At 40.3% G+C, this 23,140-nt stretch overlaps 1 protein-coding gene across 1 annotated transcript; it reads right to left on the bottom strand.

Annotated features, from left to right (window-relative positions):
• Positions 1-16: 16 nt before the first annotated feature.
• arhgef19 (Rho guanine nucleotide exchange factor (GEF) 19) lies at positions 17-21,592 on the bottom strand. The gene is made up of 16 exons (XM_067591558.1): positions 21,211-21,592; positions 8,850-9,561; positions 8,252-8,743; positions 7,198-7,330; positions 7,027-7,112; positions 6,678-6,934; positions 6,383-6,543; positions 6,118-6,270; positions 5,662-5,791; positions 5,404-5,478; positions 5,217-5,306; positions 4,912-5,075; positions 3,342-3,500; positions 2,839-2,918; positions 2,648-2,752; positions 17-2,551 (listed from the first exon to the last, which is right to left on the bottom strand). Exons 2-16 carry the CDS (start codon positions 9,538-9,540, stop codon positions 2,397-2,399), a joined length of 2,931 nt encoding a protein of 976 aa, XP_067447659.1. The 5' UTR covers positions 9,541-9,561; positions 21,211-21,592; the 3' UTR covers positions 17-2,396.
• Positions 21,593-23,140: the final 1,548 nt, after the last annotated feature.

Below are 23,140 nucleotides of genomic sequence, written 5' to 3' on the forward strand. Positions count from 1 at the left end.
TTTATTCAACACAACATAAAATGGAAGTATCTGTATTTATTCAGTGGTTAAACATTTACAGTAGTGTGCAGAGATCCAGTAAACATCCAGTCTATTACAGTATTTGTATTTATTCTGGTATTAGAAATTAATCTGACTGCAAAGTTCATAGTTATGGAATGTCATCATATATGTCAACTCTTATTAATATAAATTACAGTCATAAAAGTAAATGAACCATTTTCTACTCTTTATACATGTAGCCATCTACAGTAAAGTACATTTACATCAGAATCTCCTTAGAGAACAACCAGCTAGAGGAGTATAAATACACATGCTGCAACAGCAACCACTTAAATTACAACTAACAAAGTAGATATAGAAAAAAAAAAGTAGAGTTATAAACATTTCATGTGCCACTGGAAGAGTTTACATTTGAATGTTGATTATAGTGGTTCATTAACAGCAGGTGTCAGCTCAGTCACACTGTGCTGTTGGTCATTTGTGGATTTTTACTGACTGACTTACTGAGGGGAATGATGGCGATGATGGAGGCCTAAATGTAATTCAGTGCTTAGTGTATAACAGTATCATTTTATCCTGTGTTATTAGTGTAACACAATAATGTCTAGCTTTTATTCTACTGGTGCTAAACTGGGGCCAGTCAACGTTTTTAAATTAGTAAAAGTAACTCTTAATGTATGTGTGAAGCTGCACATTTACCACACAGGTGGTCAAAAATCCACTTGTGTCCCAAAGTCTATTTTACCTTTTTTTTTTGCCATTCCATGAAAAGACAAAAACCAAAAATGTGTTTGTCTGTCTCTTAACTTTCCATTCTCCCTACCTTGACTGACTGACAGCCACAAGCCCAACTTAAATTTTTAAAAACAGGTCACAAATGTATAGTTTCTTTTTTTTTGAAGCTTGGTAATTTACTAAAGCAGCTGGGCACTGTAGTTTTTAGCTAAGGTTACTCAAACAGAAGTAAATAGTGCATTTGTTGGGGACTACTTTCAGCTGCGGATTTATACACATTTGGTGCTCTAATGAGTATTTACAGCAGTGGGAAGGTGTATATGGGACTGTGTCGATATAAACTACATGTGTGTGCTTATGGTAAGGAAGGAACATGTCTCCCAGTACAACAGTGTGGCTCACTGATGTGTTTTTAATATGACACAGAGGAACACAGTAGCTAGAAAATACATGTTAGTGTGATAAGGTCATTGTTGGTTTGGGTCTTTTCATGGGATTTGCTGACAATAAAAAACATATAGAATATTGCCAGCTTAATCCTTTAATCAGATTAGTGGGTTGAAGAAATGAAGTATTTGTGTAGTGAGGCCTTGCAGATATGATATTCTGCCTTTCATTTGAATCCTGAAAATCATCTTAAAAATATTTAATCCACCATTCTGCAGTTGCCTTGTCTGACCAATCATCCGAGTTCATACATTGTTACTACAGACCATGCTCATACAAAGAAGGTTGACAATTTACCAATCCACATCTTTTAAATCACAGCTGTAATCAACTGCTTGTTGTATTTCCAGCTATGGGATGGACTTAAACACAAAACACTTATCAGTCATTCATTTCTTGTAACTACTGTAACTCTGCAACAGAGCAACACTTCTTATCTGCCTTTCAAAAGTAAAGCAGAACTCAGTGTGAACAAAGAAAAAAAGATAAAAGGCCTCTGATATGTCCTCATGCAGCACAGCAGCAGGATATGCCTCGGGCGATTTTCTGATGTTGCAATGTTACATGAATGAATCTCTTGCACCTCACAAAGCTCAGTTTACTGCATAAGACAGTCCAAAGAGGGATTCTGGCCACATGAGACATGATAGAAGAGAAATGTAGTACAGAGTTAGCTGGGTGCTACTGTTATCCTCTCACATGAACCGAGAAATGTAAAAACACTTATCTTTGGATGTGTTTACATTTACTACCTGTGCTGGTAAATGTGCATGCATGTATACCAGATTTATCACAGAAATGTTAGAAAGTCTCACATTTCATGAATTGCATTTACAGAAAGCATGCATAAAGTAATTGCTCCTACAAAGTTTAGCAACTGCAGAGTGGCATAACTGTTAAAAAAAATGTCATAATGTGAACTTCTGACAACAGACTCTCATTGTATAAAAGCCTTTTAAACATAAAATGTAATGGAGCATGAAAAGCGTTGCACTAGCATGTATTCACAGCTAGCATGCTAAAGGAAAATGTTGCTACCAAGTGCAGAAGCCATGCAAACAACGCTCAGAAATGTTAGCCTGTTTTAGCATCTGCATACTATACGAAGGTCCCACATCCATCTAAAATTAAAATAATGATCCAGAAGCTTAAAAATGCAGCTTATAAATTGAAATGCACCTTTGACACACAAGACGTTGCATTAAAATTGGTCAGTCTTCCCCTTCCAGTTTCTGTGTGACACATTTGATGCGGATATTCTCTCGGAGGTTGCGGACGCGTGCACTGTGACTTGTGATTTCCTCCACGTAGGTTTTGGGGAACCAGCCCCGTTCCCCGTCAGACAGTCTGATGCCTTCCACCCAGCCTGGTCAAATAAAACATTCTTTAGAAATCATCAAAGCACTACACCACTGCTTGTTTAAAACCCAGACAGCCAGTCAGACTTTTTCCAGATTCTTACCATCACTTGTAATGGTCTTATAATGAAGAATGTCTGCCTTTTCCAGGGTTAACTCGTCGTGCTCTTGGGCCTGATAGCTTTTGATGCACTGAACCTGGAATTTATCTGAGAGGAAAAGACAAGAAAATAAATACATGAGAGGATTAAAAGGTTTACGCTGATTTATAGTGAACCTCCTGCTCTGTACTGACCAGCATTCTCAGTGGCTTGCTCAATGTCTTTGAGTGGATCAGAAGGAAACATTGCTGTGATCCACCTCTGCTTCCCACTCCTTGATAGAAACAAAACCAGAGCAATTAGAGCACCATGTGCTAAAGCAGTGGTTCCCAACCTGGGGGTTGCAACCCCCACAAGGGGTTGCTGGATTAATCTAAGGGGTCGTGAGATGATTTGGCAGGATAGGACAACAGAGAAAAACATATTTCTGACAATTGAAATGTTTTTTTTTTCAAGCTTTCCACAAATTTTTGCTTAATTTATTGTGTATTTTATCTCCTCAAGCCTCTAAAAGTTAAAAGTCCTCTTTCATTTAACTGGTGGACAATGCAACATGTGAGGAGGGATCCCAGATAGACTTTGCTTTATTTTAAGGGGTTACAAGTCGAAAAGTTGGGAACCACTGTACTAAAGCATCAAGTTTTGACTTAAGGCAGATTTATTGTTGACAGTGCTTTGACACAGTGTTGTTACTCACTCAGTGTGTGATTTGAGCAGAATCTGGTGTTTAAGCTGCTGGCCTTCACACAGTTGCAGGTGGAAGATGAAGCCTGAGATTCCCTGCAGCTTCTGACTGAGATCCTTCACTTTCAGCTCTCCTATCTTGGCATGGACGAACACCATGAACTTCCATGTGCTGCAAAAAAAGGTGTTAAGATTAACAGCAGACAGTGCATGTCTAAATACTTCACATGTAGATAGTGAATCTTTAAAGGGGACCTATTATGCTTTTCCTTGTTTTCAGTCACATATATAATGTTACAATGTCAGATGTTCATATTGAACAATGAGGTAATGAGGTAAATGAGGTAAACGTATGTAGAGGTAATCCCTGTAAGCAAAAAACACCAGCTTCAGACTGCTCTGAGCGCTCAGTTTCCAATGTTTTTTCACTACTTTCAGCCTGAGCCGATGTCAGCTTATGTCCATATCTTGTTGTGTTGATTGGTTCTTAGTGCTGCTAATGACGCTCTGCTAATTCAGTGAGGAACATGTTTAATTTCCTGTAAATTCTTCGCAATAAAAGTCTCCTGTCATTTAGTTATTTAAAAGCTTCTAATTTGATGCAGTAAAGCAGGAAATGTCAAGTTTGCATTGGCGATAACTTAACACAATTCTGATATGGCTGCCCCTCAGCAGCTTCCTGAGAGCTGGCCAATCAGAACAGAGTGGGCTCATCAGGAGGGAGGCCTTTAAGAGACAGGAGCTAAGACTGCCTGTTAAGAGACAGAGGCTGAACTGAGGGGCTGCATAGGGGCCAGTTTAAGATAAATAAGGAGTTTTTTGAACCGTGAATCATGCAAAGCTACTCTAGCAGAGTCCCAGAATAAAAATGTAGATCTGGAAATGAACATAATAGGTCCCCTTTAAACCTTCAGACATGTTTGAAGACATATAAAAATGCTCTGATATAGTCTGATATGGTTTTTCCAAAAAAAAAGCTGAGAGTTGGAGATGTTTCAGGTCCACACAGTGTTGATTTGAAAGATTGGGTTGATTTTTTTCAAGTGTCTCTTCGAGGAATGGTTTAACATTTTGATAAATATGTTTATTCATGTTCTTGCTGAAAGTTAGATGACAATAAATACAGTAAATATTAAGCTACAGCCAGCTGGTGGTTTGCTTAGCCTTGCTTACCGGGCTGGGCCAAGAAACAACACAGCTTGTAAACCCCTGTAAAAACACAACTTGTTGTTTTTACACTTTGTTTTTTGTACGGATAAAAAAAAGAAGACATAATGTGTAAATTAGTAAGCTTTAGAGGTGCTGGTACCTTTGGACAGAGCCATGCAAGCTGTTTCTCCCTGTTTATAGTCTTTATGCTAGGCTAAGCTAATGGTTCCTTCAAAAGAGAGCCTGGCTCTCAACTCTCTTGACTATATAAAGGTAAAAAAAAAAGTACAGGTAGTGAGAATTGTATTTCAAAAGACTTAGAAGTAGAACCAATTCTTTCCAAACATACTTTCTAAATTGTCCTTTTTTCACTTGATGAGTCATGACTTTGTTAAAGATGTTTTGTCTTTTTGTATCTATTGCATATCACTCACTCTTTCCTCCTGGACAGCAGCAGACAGTCATTGAACAGGTGGAGGTACACAGGCTTGGTGGGTAACTTGAGCTTAGATCCAGAATAACTCATCGTCTGGGTGTCCACTTCCAGGAGTTCACCGTGTTTCACCAGCCAGCGCGACTGAGAAATCAGAGGAAAGATCTAGAAAGAAAGGAAATAACTTGCAGGATAAGAGCCACAGAAATATGAACAGTGATAACAGAACAAAAGTATTCACATAGCAGTCCTCCTGTGCCAACATTTCTAAATACAATCCGAACAGTTCACATAGACTTAATTCACCTTGCCCTCAAAATGAATTTTCTTATTGAGGTGGATGAGTTCTTCCATCCTCTTCATTGACTGCACACTGGAGTTACATTCTTTGATGATCTAAGAAGACACATACCAACATGGTTATTACTGTTGAGCCTCACCAGTGATAATGCTGGTACTCATCCAACTGGCTATTAGGGATGATAATCACTACCTTTTTTAGCTCATTGAAAGCTTTCGTGGCAGTGTCCTCATCCCGAGATCCTGGTGTTGTCCTCTTTAAGATATTCTGAAAAATACAGAACTTTTGAAGACATGCCAGAGCATAAACAATAGTCTTGTTATGCACTGTTGAGGGAGAACTTGCTGCGGCAAATTGCTTGGCTGGTCCCAATATTACTCCATTTACACATCCACGTAATTGGGTTTCAAGTGTGAACATGAACTCTGCAGTGAATGTTTAACTGTGTACCTCCACCAGCATTTTAAGCCGTGTGATCCTCTGGAACGGGAGGATTAGAAAAGAGGTCAGGGGAAGTCTTTGGCAGATGGGGTCCTCCTCCAAACGGGCCAGGATGGCAGGGAAACGAGGGTTCTCGTGCCTGAGAGAACAAGACGTGGACATTTAGAGAAACATTTTAATGTCTCTCAGTGAAACTGAATGAAAATTCCAGCGTGCTTTTTACGCTGAGAAAAATGTTCAGCTTACTCAAGATGAACCATCTGCAAGTTAAGTCATGCAGGTGTAAAATAACACCTGAACACCCTTAGAGGAAATTATGTACAACAAGCACAAAACAATTAGATTTAAAGCATTACAGCTATGAATATGCACAGAGAGATAGTGTATACTGTACATACTGTACATATATGTTCAGATCTCCAACAGCTGATGTGTTACATACATACAGTGAAAGCAGTTACTCACAGCAGACGCTGGTATGTCTGTTCTTGGTACGCCTGGTTGGTTACATAAGGTAAATAAACCCTTCGCAGCGCTGGGCAGTGATCCAGGACAATGTCACACACATCAAACCGCAGAATGTCTTCCTCCAGCCGGTGCTCCAGGTCCTGAAGAAACCTAAAGGTAATGAATGAGCAGAAAACACACTCAGAGAAGGAGACAGAATGACTGAGGCGTTAAAACAAAAACTTGAGGGCAAAAGAGGAACATTAGCGGAGCATCACTTCACCTCTCACTGACATCTTTGACTTCAGGCAGTTTGGAGAAGAGCCACTGCTTATTCTGAGCTCCGAGACACTCAGCGAGCTCCTGTGACAACATGAAGTGGTCCACTGCGATTGTCAAACTACGAATGTATGATGCCTCAGAAGTCACAAGTTCAAACTTTGCCTGAATGGAGGAGGACACAGATTGTCAGCTCCAGACAGCAACAGTACATGAACTAACAGCAGCGGCAGTCCAGCAGAGAAACAAATAAGACACAAATGCAAAAGCAATTACAAGATCTGAAGTGTCTTATTCACCTCCTGTAATTTCCTTTCCTCATTGCTGAAGTTATCGAGCTGACCGCTGGTGCGAACATCAGGGATGTCCTGCCACAGTGCAAAAGCCGAGCCTCGTGAGGAACGAAAGGAGCTGGATGGAGACAGATTGGACGGAGATGGGGTCCCGTCTGACCCCTCGTCCCTGAGCCCATCCTCCTCTGTGCCTGGCTCCTTCCCCTGCTGCCTCTGGATCTCTCTGTTGATGGCGACGTCACTGTATTCCTGGTACAGTATCGCTGCAGGAAAAAGCATTCAGGTCTCAGTTTAAATACTGTAGATGCAATAAAAGAAAAATTTTGGAAAAAAATAATATTTCAGGGAAACTTACAACTAGGCAAAAATCGTGATAAGCGATTTGAAGAAGCAACAGTTGTAAGTGTGCACAAGTCCTCCTCTACAGATTTCTTTCGCATTCTGTGAAGAAAATGTTAAAAGACATTAAAACATGTAATTTAATCTTTACAGTTTTTGTGATCAAATATTTTCGGTCCCTTTTTACCCGAGTTTTGTGCTCCACCGATGCAAAGGCATTCCGTTGTCACTGCTGGGCAGTGGAGGTTCAGGTCCTACAGGACTGTGGGGGGCGCTATCACTAGAGCCTCCTGAGCTGCGGTGCCTGGGGTTGGACTTGTCTAAAGAGGATGAAAAGCAGGTAGTGCAGAAGTGAGATCCAGGGAAGACACAAGAGATCAAAGATTCATGAAATGATACCCTCAGTTTGAACCTTTCTATATGTTTTGACATCTTCAGCTGTTTAAGAGCTGTTTGTGCCTTCTTCAATCTACAAAACATGTAATATATTTTCAGACATTTTAGCCTTTATTAGATATTACACAGTAGAGGTTGACATGCAACCAGGGTCCCCAGCCAGACTTGAGTCAGCGATGTTGCAATTACATGGGCAGCGTCTTAAATCCCAGGGCCACCAGAGAGCCCAACAATTATTTTCACAATTGATTTATCTGTTTCAAAGAGCCTGAGGTAACATCTTCTAATTGCTTGTTTTGTTTTACCAAGAGTCCAAAACCTGAAGATATTCAATTTACAATGTTGTAAAACAGACAAAAGCAGCAATTGTTTGGTGCTTTTGATTGATAAATGACTTCAATGTTTGATCGATTCTCAAAAGTGTTGTTGAGTAACTTTGTCAGTGGACTCATTGATGAAATCATTATGGTAAGTTTGGTCCACCTGCTCCACCACAAGCTGATGGCGAGTTTTCTTTCATACAACAGAGCAAATGGATCCAATATGATGTTAGGTGATGTTTCAGAGACAGATTTTAACAATGTTTGACAGCTTATCTAAAATATACACAAATAAAGGTGATTTTATGTTGTTTTTTCCTTCAATTTAACATCCATCTGTGTTGTACATACAGTACCAGTCAAAAGTTGGGACACACTTTCTCATTGAAGGGAATGAGAAGGTGTGTCCTGTGTTCACCAAGATCATTGCATGAGAACCTGTTTTGTCTGTTATCAACCACTGGGCTGTTCTGGACTATATTTTAATGAAATGTTAACAAGATGTTGGTTCTGATGCCTACTCACAGTCAGGGTTGGGGCTGAGACTGTGGGAACTCTGTCTGTCCTTGGAGGCTACCCGAGCAGACAGCGACTTCCCCAGCTTCAAGGTGAAGGAGTTCTTCCTTTGGGACAGCTGAAGTCTGGATATCAGTTCTGAAGCTGAGAAGCGCCGCCGCTCTTGGTCCCCGTGACGGCTGCGTGACAAAAAGCTGCCCCCTGTGGCGTGTGACGTCTCTACACTCCCGCTGTCCTCCTCCACCCCTGGTATTGGGTCCTCTATTATCTGCAGTGGTTCTGCAGGTAGATGTAAAATGTCATTGTGACTGAGGTTTGGGAGATCTGTAGCACCGTCTGTGGATGAAGGACTTGTGATGGTCTCTAGTGAAGATAATCCACTGAGGTCCTCCTCCAGGAAAGATGCAAAAGGTCCTGGGAAGATGTAGTCTGCATCCAGGATTGGGCTGCTGAGAGATTCATCACTGGGGCTGTCTGGGGAATAAACCTGCATTTTACGCCCTGGAAATGAGAGAATGACTTTAATAGGATAACAGAAGAAGAAGTGCTCTAAAGCTTAATTTATTATGTCAACTTTTGTCAAGAGTCAAAACAGCACAACACTCACGGATAGACTTCTCTTTCACTGACCCCTGTGATGTTCTCCTCTGTGGCTGGTAGGAGTCGGGACTCTGAAACTCAAGACCTTCAGATGAGGATGAGGAACAGGGTAAATGAGAATCCCAGGATTCTCTGTTTGTGTATATAGAGGACAGAGGGAATGACAGAGGGAGGCTAAGAGTTGCGTGGAGAGGACGACATACTGTTGTGACAGTTTGTGGTTTTTCAGTCTGCTCCTGCAAAGAAGTCCTGCTGCCATTTTGGCATTCAGGCACTCCGTCACCCGCAGGTGTACGAGAGTTCAAATCCATCCTTGTTTCATGCACATTGTCTGTCCTGGGGCAGCCGTGCTGCATATCATTCAGTTCGTTCAGTGTGTGCCTGAAACCGTTCAGGGGTGGGGAATGTGTTGTGCATTGTGCGTCTGGAATAACAGTCGGCCTTGGAGAGCCATGGCCGTTTAGTTTAGGAGTCACTGATGGTTGTAGCTCAATAAAAGCTAAGGTTTCCTGCTGGCATACAGCGACGTGCTTGTGGTGGCACGGGTGGAGGAGAGACCTGTCCTCCTGGGCCTCACTCAGAGCTGGGGACTCTCCCGAGCCAGGAATCCACATGCTGGGACTCTCTCCTCGGCAGCGAAAAGCGTGAAGGTGGGGTTGGAAATCAGGAAAAGGTGAGAATCCATAACCAGGGAGCATGGCTGAACGAACACATGGGAGCTGCAGATGGAGAGAGAGAATAGAAAACTTATATAAAGCTCTATTTAATATGTTTTAATATAAACCACTAAAGAATAATGTCCATAAGCTTTTCTCAGGTCACAGTTGTTCCTGCAGCTGGAACACCAACAGCCAAAAACTAAACAAGAAACTTACACACTGCTCAACACAGAGTGACAATGCTGGTTGTGTTGCCACAGAACATAATTTACTACATAATCACCTTACACAGTGATTTAATTTAGCATTTAGGAATGTAACAGAAACAGCAACCATGAACAAGTATCAATACATTTAAGTGAAGAAATTACATGGACGAACAGCTGGCCAGTGTAATTGGAATATAAGAAAGTAAAATTTAAAAGCCTTGTTAAAATATATTTGGTGATTTCATTTTGAAATTCAACATTTAAAGACAGAATAAGAAAATGTCATTTTTAATTGTATAATTTTATTATCTGCTCATTATTGTGTTTGACTTATCATTTAAAAGCAAATGTAATGATTAAATTTAGAACAGCTTTTTACAATTGACCTATGTATTATTAATTGTTTACAACATATTATGATTAAATGTTGTATAACACATTTCCACAGTAAAGAGATTATAATCTGCTGAAATAAAAAAGTGATCAAATCCAGGTGTATCTTCTGTATCTACCTGTGCAGGTAATCAGAGATGAATGATGAAGTATTTTGTACGTGCATTTAAATGAACTAAACTCACATGCATCGACCCGACCAGCGAATCCATTGAACAGATAAAAGCCAAACTGGATTAACATTATGCAGGTGGGTGCTGGGTGACATGTTTACTGTCACTTTTATTCAAATTTTACTAGAAGAAGTATCTGTGACTAATGGATGATAGACAGAGATATTCATGCATTTTAATGCTTGTGTGAGTCCTGCTACTGTAAATAATATGTAGATACTGAAATAGAACATGTTTTTATTTAAAAATAATAAGGGGAGTTATAAATTATACAGATCAAACTTCTGGTCTGTGACTTTAGCGATAGGGAAATTTGGATTATATAATATATATAATAAATGTTATAACCGGTTAAAATCTTGGTTTTCTTGTTATCTGTGATCACTTGTTGTATCGGTCACATGGACCAAATGTTGGTTCGGAAGATTAAACTGTCTAAAATCATTTGTGGTTTTCTGCATAAACATTTGAATCCAACAGAGGAGCAAAGGGGAGAAAACAGGAAAGTTTCCTCAAGAAATAACTGGTATGATAAACAATACAGCAACAAACCACTTATCCAGCAATCAAATATGGCTGACTGGACACAACTTACTGTTACCAAGTTGGCTTAGTGTCGCCACCGGATTCCACAGACTCGATCAAGTGTTACACAGTATATTCACTTGTAATGAACAGTAAGCTGCGTTGTGTAGGTTTCATAAAATATTCAGGCAGTCTGCGGATGTTTAGTTGATGTCATTTCTTTGGGATTTATGCAAATTCATTTAGGATGTTTACCACACACACACACACACTGAGCAGACAGTCCTGGAGTTAGCGAGATGGGCCCTGAAACTATTGACACGTGCAGGATGTATCCCAGTCAAACCAGTCTTCACACAGACACACAACCGTTGACACACACGCACACACACTTAAGTCTGGTATAGTGTGTCTCCTGAGCCGTGTCTTCCTGCTCTAATTAAAGACCTCTCTACACACAGTATTCATCCCCTGTACTTAACATCTCTAGACACACACACACACACACACACACACACACCTCTCCAGACAGAATACCACAACAGACGGACAGACAGAGGAAGAGAGCACATCCTCAGCACTCTCACCTTTCACCTGAGATCTATACTCATCTATCACTCCGGTTGTTGGTCTACCTTCCTGTCAGCCCGACTGAACATTTACAGTGAGTGTCTGTCAGAGAGTTAGCTCTCCTGACAGCTTCTTTAAACACACACTAGTGGAGCTGGGTCTGCTTCCTGAACAGGTAATCCTCAACTTCTGACTTAAACACCAGGTAAAATGAATGGAAACATACAGCTCACACAATCTCATATGCACGGAGGGGTGCAGAGGTAAACTAGTAATATATTTTGTATTTAGTCACATTCCTCCACAGTCACAGACCCACTGTATTTTGTTATTTTCTAATCAAACTAATGGAGATAGATGTGCCTTGTAACCAAAAGAAGTTATTTTTTTTTAAAAATTAATATTTCAGGTCAAACAATAAAAATATTAAGTATTTTTTTCTCCCAAGTCATATAATCTTAAACCTTTGAGTTTTTGTGAAGCAGATAGCTATGTAGCATTTAGCCTGGCTAGCATAGCCACAATAACCTTCTATTACTTTTTTCACACATTTCCTGTGTGAATGTGGTTGTTTGTTGAGGTTGCAGAAACAACACACTCACACACAAAGTCATGTAATGGACTGTAAATCAACTGTTTCACATTTAGCCATCACACTACTGCTTTAAGTATGCTCCACTTTGTTCCTTTTTCCTTTTGTACAAACTTTAAAGATCCCCTCCAGTCATGTTGAAAGACATATGTATAAAATGCTCTGCTTGAAATAATAAATTGTGTCTGATATGTTTTTTTTCCTGTCATATAAATCCAATTACCTTGTTAAAAATCCTTAAAATGAAAATTGGGAAATCCAAAATCTAAGAAATAAATATCACTTTTATAAGTTGTATACTGGACCATGATTGGCTCAGAAAATAGTAGTGATGTCACAATTCATGATCGTAGGTACAGGTTGAGGAGAGCACAGAGAAACTTTCACTCTTCAGCAGCTGAATGTGAAAACAGTCTGGTGTCAAATTTGCACGTGTGCATCACTCTGCACAAGTGAAAGTCAAACATCCGTGTGAAGGAACAAGAAAAAAAAACATATTTTTACCAGGAGGGACTTTAAACTATTTGTTCTCTAAGGTCATATGTCTTAGCATGTGGCTTTATTTTAGTGAACAAAGTAGGCAGAGTAGTAATTATCTAGCAACAAGGTGTGTTAGCATAGCCACATTAGCTGACAACTAACACTGTATTCATGTATTTGTTTTCTAAGCAGTTGCCAAAGGTCTTTTCTTCTTGACTGTGAGCAGCTCCTCCATTTTCTTTGTGTGATGCATTGTGGGATAGTAGTAGCTACCAAAACTTCACTTAAAAATCAAGCGATCTTAGTCTGCAGGCTGGCATTTTTAAGCACACTTTAGCTTGTCATTTTCCATTGTAAACTGCTACAAACTCTCAAAGCATAGAATTAGCAGACTGTATACTGTGTAATTTGTGGCACAGATAAGGTCGCACTGTTTGAGTGTTGATTGTTAACTTTTTTTTAACATATTTATTCACAATCATAAACACACACACACAGCAGACCCTTTTTCATGGATAATTATGAAAAATTATACCCTTCAACCATGTATTTTTTTTATTTGTAATTCAGAGTTTAATTATCTACTCGCTGTAAATCTTTATTTGAAATATATATTTTACATTATAGCAAGTAATATCAAATTAAACTGTACATCTGTAATTATCATGAACATATGAGTGTTCCGTAAGAGGATAAAAGCATAAATTAATCCTTTTCCTGGAAGTATAACTTTGTTTATGATGGTGTTTGTTTGCCTAGAGAATCACAGACTGGAAATCATAGTTTACTCTCCTCTTTATTGAGCACACATGTGCAGTATGCTGTGAATATGAGGCTGTTGAAAAGCCACACCTGTTCTTGTGGCAACAGTAAGCAGCCTAGCCAATCCTATCTCTCTCTGTTGCACACACACACACACACACACAGACACACACACACACACACACACACACACACACACACACACACACACACACACACACACACACACACACACACACACAAACACACGCACACACACACGTGTTTGCATGCATGTCTGCACACAAACACAAGTGCACACAAGCACATACGCTAGTGCAGGCACAAATGGTTACCTGTTCCCTGCTGTAGACAAAGGCAGCCTTTATCTGTGTGCCTGGGCCAGGCTGCCCTGAGCACAGGACACCTGAGAGGGTGTGGGAACTGCTTATACTGATCCACTCATATAGTGCAGCCACTGAGCCATATAAACAAATCCAGACCACTGTTGCTTAATGACACAAGCTTATTGACGTCTAGCTGGTAAAACTGTAATCCTGCTGTAAACTTTATTTACTCTTATCTACAGTCTGACATGTGATATTAAATCATTTCCTAGTTTATGATGTATTCTCTATAAAAACTGTGTTTTAGTTTCCATGATCATCTCATCTTTCAGTACAACCTAATGCATGAATGTTAACATAATCCTCCACCAACAGCCAAGTCGTCATAAATCAACATACAATAAATCAACTCTGTGTAGAAAATTAGTTATCAGCTCATTTGATCAAGAAACCTCAAAGATCCCCAAAACTGATTATAAACCTCCCCATCACATTCATCCCAACATGAAAGCATCCGATTACACGTACTGCGCATTCCTCGCGCTGATACAATTATATCACGCTATTAAAATTTCGATCCCAAAGACGTGTAATTTCCTTTGTCATAGCAGGGTGTTATTTGTGACTGTTATGGACTTTGCTGCCAGTGTTTCCCCCCTGTAATTTCACTAGGCTGCTCTAAGACGGCGTGTCTGCATACAGCAGTTAATGAATAGCACTCTGGCATGCGTCTAATGCCAGCAGCCATACGAGGAGCATTTTTAATCTGAAACATTTTACATCTTGAAGATCTCAGAATAATCCTTTAATGGAGTGTATCATATAAATATAAGCATGAATCCATTGCGGATTCAGCTTCATGACAGAGCCAAACGTGGTGTAATGGCATAATTAAAGTTTGTTTGATGTTAGCCGGGGGGTGGGGGGTGAGAGTGTTAAAACAAATGGGGTTTACAGTTGGAATTGTTTGTGGTTCATAAAGGTGAAGACATACATTTCTACACTGTTTACTTTTCTAATGTCAGGGTATGTGATGGTAACACTGATGTAAAGGAAGTTTTAACACTTGAGGTTTAATAGAGCAAAATCACAACATACTGTCTCTGCATGCTTGATAAGAGTTGGCAACTACTACTCTGTGTGAGGATGTGGGTTTTACTGTCAATAGATAACTCAACAAATTCTTCTGATGAGATTTCTCAGACAGGCAACAGAGGTCTACTTTGTTTTGTGTGGTCCTGCAAGGCTGGGTTAGGTATTCGCTTGGGTCGGACATCATTTCAAGTTGGTCAGATATCATCTTCATCATCATCATGAACTCTTCCTAGATACACTACAAATCCACTTCATGGTTTTGCTCCTCAGTACATTTCTGACCAGCTGACTATAATCCAAGCACACTTTTCAGGTCATCAGACCTGTAACGCTGGTTGTGTCTGGAGTGAAAGGTCATACTGGGGAATAATTTGTAGTTGTTTGCAGTGTTGAGATGTGGGTGATGAAAAATCCAGATATAAAATGCTGACAGTGCTTTTTTTTGTTAACAAAAAGGACACTTCCTTTGGAAAATCGGCGTGTGTCCCTTCCCCCGTACAGGGCGTAAGTCTGGTGTGTTTGGTCAGACAGACTGGAGTGTCCTAACAGTGTGGTGTGACCAGCTCATGTGTGTGTGTGAGATCACAGTTTAACTCGGTCACATCGGACCACTAATTGCCAAGCAGTAGACTAAAGAGCCCAGCATTGTCTGCCGAGACAAGACATGACATCATTTGCCGTCACTTCTGGGAAAACTCCCGTCCCGGGCTCTCTATGTTTTATAAAACCAGTTTTTGTAATATTTTCTATCAATTCTGTGATGGTGATAAAACTGTTTAACTTTTTTTCAACTTTGGAAATAGAATTACAAAGTTAATATAGTTATGGTGAGTTGTTGCAGGGTTTTGTTGAACTAGAACACCTTAAAATGCAAACCTCAAATTTTCAACAAATATTATGCAGGCTTGTGTGCTGGTTTTCCATCCAATTATTTTAATGCAAATTAGATGTGTTGACATAGAAACAATTAAAGGCAACTGGGAACTTGTTAATAAAATTATGCGATACGCCCTTATGCTTGTTTTTGTTGTCAATAAATGATAAACCAAGTGGTTTTGGATGTTCTGATGGTAAAATTTCTATCCCATGTGTCTTCCCTTATGGTTAGATGATTGTTAGTTGAACCCTTTGATAATAAAGTTACACATTTCACATATCAATTCTTGAAATGCTTTCCATTTCTTCTTGTGGATGTGATTGATTAAACCAATCTGCTTGCGATGCTGCACGTGACTTTTGCACAATACTTCAAATGTACACACTGAATACCTGAATGCAAAGCCAGGCAGTTATCTTCTTGGTATTTTCATGAGTTTCATCTAAATTGCTCATTCAGAAGAAACTCGTAAGTGAAACTTGAATTCCAATCAGGGGAAGTACACCAGATGTCAAGGTGACACACTAATCTGCATTTTTTGTAAGATCAGACGTCTGAATGCTGCGATAATGGCTGAGTGAATTCAGGTCAGGGAGTTTCTTGGTATTCGTTCCTCACTGAGACAGGTGAGCACCCCAGAGGCTACGGAGGAGGCGGGCGAGGTGGGGGGTGGGGGTTACCCAAATGTTTACACATGGTGTGGGTCCTCCTAATCCTCTACTACAGCTTCAGGCAACATACCCACGACCTTCCAAGACACTATAAAGATGCATACTGACAGCCTGGCTTACAATCACACAAAGCACACACAGATACACACACAAGGCACAACTGAATGTGAATGTGTGTGTGCGTGTGAGACGCTATCTGCCTTTGATTGAAAGCGACAAGACGTAGCGAGGTCTTCCCTGACCTTGTCCCACCCAGTGGGATTCCCACTAGCAGAAACGGACAAACAGCAATCTCTCATTTAATAGCCTGAAAAAATGGCGACCATCTCACATGTAAACGCCAAGACTTTTGGACCTTTAACCTCCCCTCCCCACTGCTTCACTCTTCCACCATAACAACTGCAGTCACATATGAAGCTGACACAGACACAGAGACACACAGCCAGACACAAAGGAGCTATTGACAAACTTATGGAAATAACCTGATCTAATTATGGTGCTTTGTCATAAGTCGCAAAAGCTAGCAAGTCGATGGAGGGCCAAGGATCCAACACGCAGTAAATCCAGAAAATCTCATAATCATTACCTTCTGACAGATGATGGTTATCTGTATGCAATGAGATTCTATGAAAAGGAGTGCTGATTTAGGATGTTTTGGCAGGTTACGTTTACATATGAAAAGTTAAATCCGACACATTAGGAAATCTTTTCAGAAAATGTAGCATTGTCAGCTTGTGCTCCTTAGTCAGTATCTTTAAAGAAACACACCTGACTCCATCATCAAAAACGTAATTTTACCAATAACTCAGCACGAGTCCATTTTATGTTTGCAAGCAGCCAGAAACAAGATTATTTTCCAGTAACAGATACGAGATGCTTTCATGGCTGCAACTAACAGTTGTTTTCATTATTGATTCTTCTGATGTTTTCTTTTTTTTCTTTTTTCAAAGAAGTCAGAAAATAATTAAAAATGCTCATCACAGTTTCCCAGAGTCCGGGGTGAAGTCATCAAATTTTAGTCCAACCAATAGTCAAATAATTTATTTAATGATATGAAACTAATATAAAGCAGCAAATCCTCACATTTAAGAAGCTGGAATGAGAAAATGTTTTGGAAATTGTGCTTGATAAACAACATTTAAGCATTTAAAGGATTAGGCTGTCAATTTTCTATATTTTTGACATATTGAATTGATCCTACTAACAAGTATTGTCTGTGTATCCTGTGTATCGTATTCCTCTGCACCACAGAGCTCCATTGATGTCCAAAGACGATTAAAATCACATCAATGAGCCACATTGTTGTGCTGGGAGACATGTTCCTTCATGACATGAACATGGCCAATGTCATGTTGAATCAATCCTACATTCACCATCTTGCTGCTGTAAATACTCCCCAGAGCAGCAAGGATATTAATCCACAGCTGAAAATAGTCCCCAACAAGTATATAGTCCCCCCCCCCTTGTTTTTGTTAACAACTACAGTGACCAGCTGTTTTAGGAAATTCTTTTTCAAAATAAAATTTTATGTTTGTGACCTATTTTTTAAAGATTTACATCTTCAGCAGGAACAATGAGCTTGAGGCTGCAACAGACAGAGCAGGAAAGTCACAAAGTATTAAAACCAGCCTCATCAATTCTCAAAGCTACAGAACTGCTAATAATCTATTGATCAACTAATCATATCAGCACTAGAAAATTTGCAGTAACATTAAAAGAGCCATTGATGTATGTGCTTTAGTCTGATTTCTGGTTGTTTTTATATTTTGGCTTAAATTCACTGGAAAAGGAGGAGGCTGGGTTTTCTGGACTCAAACTGTCAATCAGAGCACTTTGATTCCAATCTGATCCTTTGCCACTGAGCTCTCAAAAGCCTGACCTACTTCACAACAAATTGCTGATGCATCTCTTGCATCCATCTGCTCCTGTGCTCACTTGCACTCTCTGCCTCGATGTTTTCTAGTTCTCTGCTCTACTTTTTCCCCGAACTGAGCACCAGCAGTTTCTCCTCACAACACCCTCCGCCCACACACACACACACACATACACACACGTCTTGCTTTTATTATCTGGACAGGTATGGACAAGCCGTCCATCAGGCTGCTTGTTTTGAAACATGATCGTGTAAAAATGGAACACACCCAACGAGCTGACCATCAAGAAACGATTCCACTTCAGTCCAGAGCTGAAGCTATTAAGTATTCAAAACCAAAACTCCTGAATACCAGCAGCGTCATCAGGATTAAAGCGATGAATTGAAAGAAAGCCAACCGCCCTAAAGAGCTGCTGCTGCTGCTGAACGTGACAACAACACCTGGTTTGAGTTTTTTTTTCCTGAAGAGCAAAGAGGCTAAAAAAACAAATATTTTTAGTGAGAAAGCAATGCCTCCTGAGTCAGAAACATATTATCTCACATGAGTACGAACGTGAAACACGCACCGCGTCGTGTTGGCCGTGTCACTATGTGAAATAACCTGAGGGCTACAGTGTTAGACAGGTGTGCAGCAACGCAGAAAGGGCAGCGCTCGGCACATATTGCCTCGAGGCTGGAGCTTTTCACGTCTGCTTCACGTATTAGCCAAATATTATTAACTAATAAATGACAGAGCCTGTTCACCGCTGCCTGAAAAGTGAATGATTTGTGCTCTCAGGGTGCAGGAGCTCTCAGACTGTCTAAGAAAATAATTTTTTTCTTCTTACAAATCAAAGCCAAACGCATTACTATATCATTATTAACTGAGTGCACAGTAACTCAGTAGGTGGTCTGTTTTATAGTCAAGTTCATGTCCAACTTCGGAGGTGCCCAACCACCATATGAGACCTTCTGACACAGAAGAGACACTTTTCCACATTCCCTGGATGACTCGGCACGCTCATTCCTCTGAAATTGACCGTTAAGCCGAAGCAGGAGACAAACAAAGAAACTCAACTGTACACGTGCAGGAGCAAGGGCTGCTATTATGGGCTATTAAGGCCCGCTGCTATTTAGGCCACAAGCCAGAAAGCTAGGAAAGTGACCCAGCCTCCTAAAAAATGTCAGTGTCACTGATGTTTAAAGAGCAGGTTGCTTACAGTCGATGATTTTAGCCTAGTTTTAAGAAAACAGGTCAATGCAAAACACAAAACACGTGCATGTAAACACAACAGGGAGCACAGGTCGCATTTGCATGCATGGTTAGCTGGGGGGAGGTGAGGGAGGTGTATGTGTGTGGTGGGAGAAGGGTGAGGTGTGGCATCCTGGATTGCTTCCCCACAGCACACATTCACCCACCCACCCACACACCCATACACACACACACACACACACACACACACAGCCGCAGTCTGACTGGCAGGTGATGGGGCAGGTGCTCTCCAGACATGGGGGGAGGGAGGAAGTGGGAGGAAGGACGGGCCCTGTGATGAGTTATAAATCTGTGTGTGATATGAGCAGGTATGCGGAGTGAAATCGAATCTAGTGCACTGACATGCTGAACAATCAGAAGTTCAGTCACAGCTAAATGGAACCAGGCATACTAGATCTGTTTTTCTCTCCGATTTGATGATAACAATAATAAGAAAATATTGTTATCAGATGTCCACCCTGTAATAAAGTGCAGTAAGACAGTTCAAGGTCCTGATTTATGCTTTGCGCTGGTACACGTCTACCCAACGTGCAGGTGGTTTCGTTCGAGTCAGACATACCGTAGTAAATCAGATAATCCAGAAAACACCCACAGCTATCTATTTGGGTTATAGTCAAAATATGTACCTCCAGACTACGCATACATGCAGACACACAGCAGCAGCCGTGAGCTGACATGACAACACACTTAGTCATCTGTGAAGCAGACAGAAAGTCAGCAATCACCTCAGATCACCCTCTCGCTGAAGGAGTTTGAAACATATCGAGAATAAGCCTCAATTGCCACAATAAAAGGGAGGGATCAGCTTTCCTTGTATTAAAAATGATAGCCTGGCTGTTCAATGTCATAAATGTGTTGTTGTTTATCCCTATTGAAGCAGTGCCAACAAATCTGGCTCCACATGAGTGAACAAACAAGCTGTGAGGCAGGATGAAAGAAAAACCAAACCACTCTGCACTGCATCTGGGAAACACACATATGAATCTGAATGCATGAACCGATACAAGCATTCACACGTATTAAAGCGCACACTGTCTGTCACCGGCTCTGTCTTTGCCTGAAGCTAAAGGGAGAAAATGTGTTTGAGTCTTATTCTAAAATGTCCCACAGAAGAGAAGAGAGCAGAGTGTGTGTGAGCTGCGGCGCCAAGTTTCAGCCATGTACAGTTTTTAACAACCCCTCATCCGACATACTCCAGACATGCACTTACCTGCCCCACTCTGCAACAACTCATTGCTGCACTGTAACCATCACATTCAAGGCTCAACTCACTCTGCACTAACCTAGAGAGCTGCAGGAAACATTACTGATGCATACAGCGACTTCTTCCAAGAGAATGTATTAATAGTGAAGCTGTTGAACCCCTTGCAAGAATCTATTTTATCTGCATATTTGGATATCTGCAGCTTTGAAGAGTGAAAACAATGATAAAACTGTCAAATTTTAGATTGAAATAAGTGTCATTTTTATTTCCAATCATGTATTCCACTGCAATGCACATGCATTATATCCAAAGACTTTATCTAAACGGCTGGTTTTGTTAGTAGACAAAACAATATCCAGGTGAACAGTGAATGTTGTGTTTACCACCCGGTAGTGATAACCCATCTTACAGTCCCATATACAAACACTATCTACCTTTGCTTACACAGCGTATATGCTGTCAAATAAAAACAATGCACCTGACAAGCTGCACAGCACTACTTTCTCCAAGTGCACCACACAAAGCAGAGTGTGCAATCTCAGGCAAATCACACAGCTCAACTTTCACTCCCAGCAACAAAAATTCTCCAACTTGAAACAAAAATTGTAGTAAGTATTGACATGAAGATGAAATGTTGTTGAGTGTAGATTTCTCTGCTTTGCCAATTTTTGTGTGTGAGTTACTGTTCCTGCTTTTCAGTACTGTACCTCATTGGCGTTAGCAGCCTAGTGTGTGTGCTGGATGTTGGCCAGCAGCAGTGTGTGAATCCAGGCCATCCCAGGGTCAGGCTGAGCCACTCTGCTATCCATTGCTGCCTTGTGTTCCTCCCGGCTTCTCTCCTCCCTTCTGCTCTTCTTCAGCTTTTTTTTTTTTTTTTTTTTTTTTTTAAAACACAGCGCAGACTTTTTAAATGCTGTGCACCAGCTCTTTTTGCCTGGTTCTTTTACTTCTTTTTCTTGTTCGCCTCCTCGGAAAAACAAAAACAGGTTGAAAAAACAGCCACCACTTGCTGCTCTCAGAGCTACTTACAATGCAGATCCCCTCTCTAAGCTCCTCTGCTCTCCCTTCCCTCTCGCTCCTTTCCCCTCCCTCCCTCCCTCCCTCTCTCTCTCTCTCTCTCTCTCTCTCTCTCTCTCTCTGCTACTGTTGGGAAGTGCTCTCTCATTTTCTCTTATTCTCCTCCCCCTCTCACGCTCTTCCTCTAACTAATAGTTATTTAGTGTCTCATTTCAGCACCTGCTTTGAGACAGGGAGAAGAGGGAACAGAGATTTGGAGAGAAAAATGTTGCTCCTCTGTAGAAGTGTGCGGGAGTAAAAATGTGCATGTGTGTGTCCATATTATGGCGATGGAGTCTACTTTACCAGCTAAAATGTATTATGTATGTATCGTGTGTCATCATGTACTGTTTGTTATTTGAATGTATGAGGTTTGCATTTACAACCACAAATTCGAAACAAAGACAGATCCGTGCACACAAAAGTGTACATTTGCATGTTAGTCTTTGTGCATGCGTCACTGTGTACGCAGGTTGTTGTGTTGTGTATGTGAGCGCCTGCATGCAGCTTTCACTACATGTCAAACTGTGAGTTGGTGACAGAGAGAAGCTGGCAAGGCATGCTTGAACTCTCATCTCTTTCAGTGCTCCCCGCTTGCTGCTGTATCAACTATGTTCACTAATCAAACATGAAAAGAATGGGGGTGGGGGGATAGGTTACCTCGGGACAGCAGTTTACTCAGCAGTGGTGGAAGTCTAATTGTCCCCCTTTTTTTGTTGGAAGAAAACAGGTCGCTAGGTATGGAAGCCTATAGGAGACAATATTAAAATGCTAATGTTAACTTGAATATGAAAATGTAATTCCACAATAGTCAAATACCGTTTTCATTTTAATTTTCAAATTGTTAGAAAACTGTACTTTAAAGAAAAGAAGAAATGGAAAATTAGTCTCCATTGTTTATATTGGATTTTTATTTTCAAATTTGATTTAACATTAAAATATTGTCCATTGTACAGCTGGTTAAGTCTTTGAAAATGAAGTCATTGTTGTCAAATGCCATTTTCATCTTTAGATTGTTGGAAAATTGCATTTTAATTTTAATTGTGACTTAAAGCTGCAGTGTGTAGAATTTAATGCCCTCTAGCAGAACGCATTTGGTGATAATGGAATATATTATTCATAAGTATGTTTTAATTAGTGTATAATCACCTGAAAAATAAGAATCGTTGTATTTTTACCTTAGAATGAGCCTTTTATATCTACATAGGGAGCGGGTCCTCTTCCATGGAGCCCGGCGGTCACCGTAGATTCTCCCACACTATTATAGTTGGTTGCAATCTGTGACCTCACTGCTGATGCCACTAAATCTTACACACTGGTCCTTTAAATATTACTTGCATAAATGGAAAATCAGGTTACATTGTTTATATTTTTTAATTTTTGAATTTGAATTAATGTTGAACATTGTCCACTGTACAGTGGATATGACTTTGGAAATTAAATTAAATTAACAGTTTTCCATTTTCATTTTAATATGGTTAGAGAACGTCTATACGAGTATTTGAAAATACAAATTGGATTACTGCATTTTAATTTTAACTCCAATAACACATACATATGTGGAAAATTATAATGCTATTG

Source organism: Thunnus thynnus, chromosome 6 (genome assembly GCF_963924715.1).
Source record: "Thunnus thynnus chromosome 6, fThuThy2.1, whole genome shotgun sequence".
Taxonomy (NCBI): domain Eukaryota; kingdom Metazoa; phylum Chordata; class Actinopteri; order Scombriformes; family Scombridae; genus Thunnus; species Thunnus thynnus.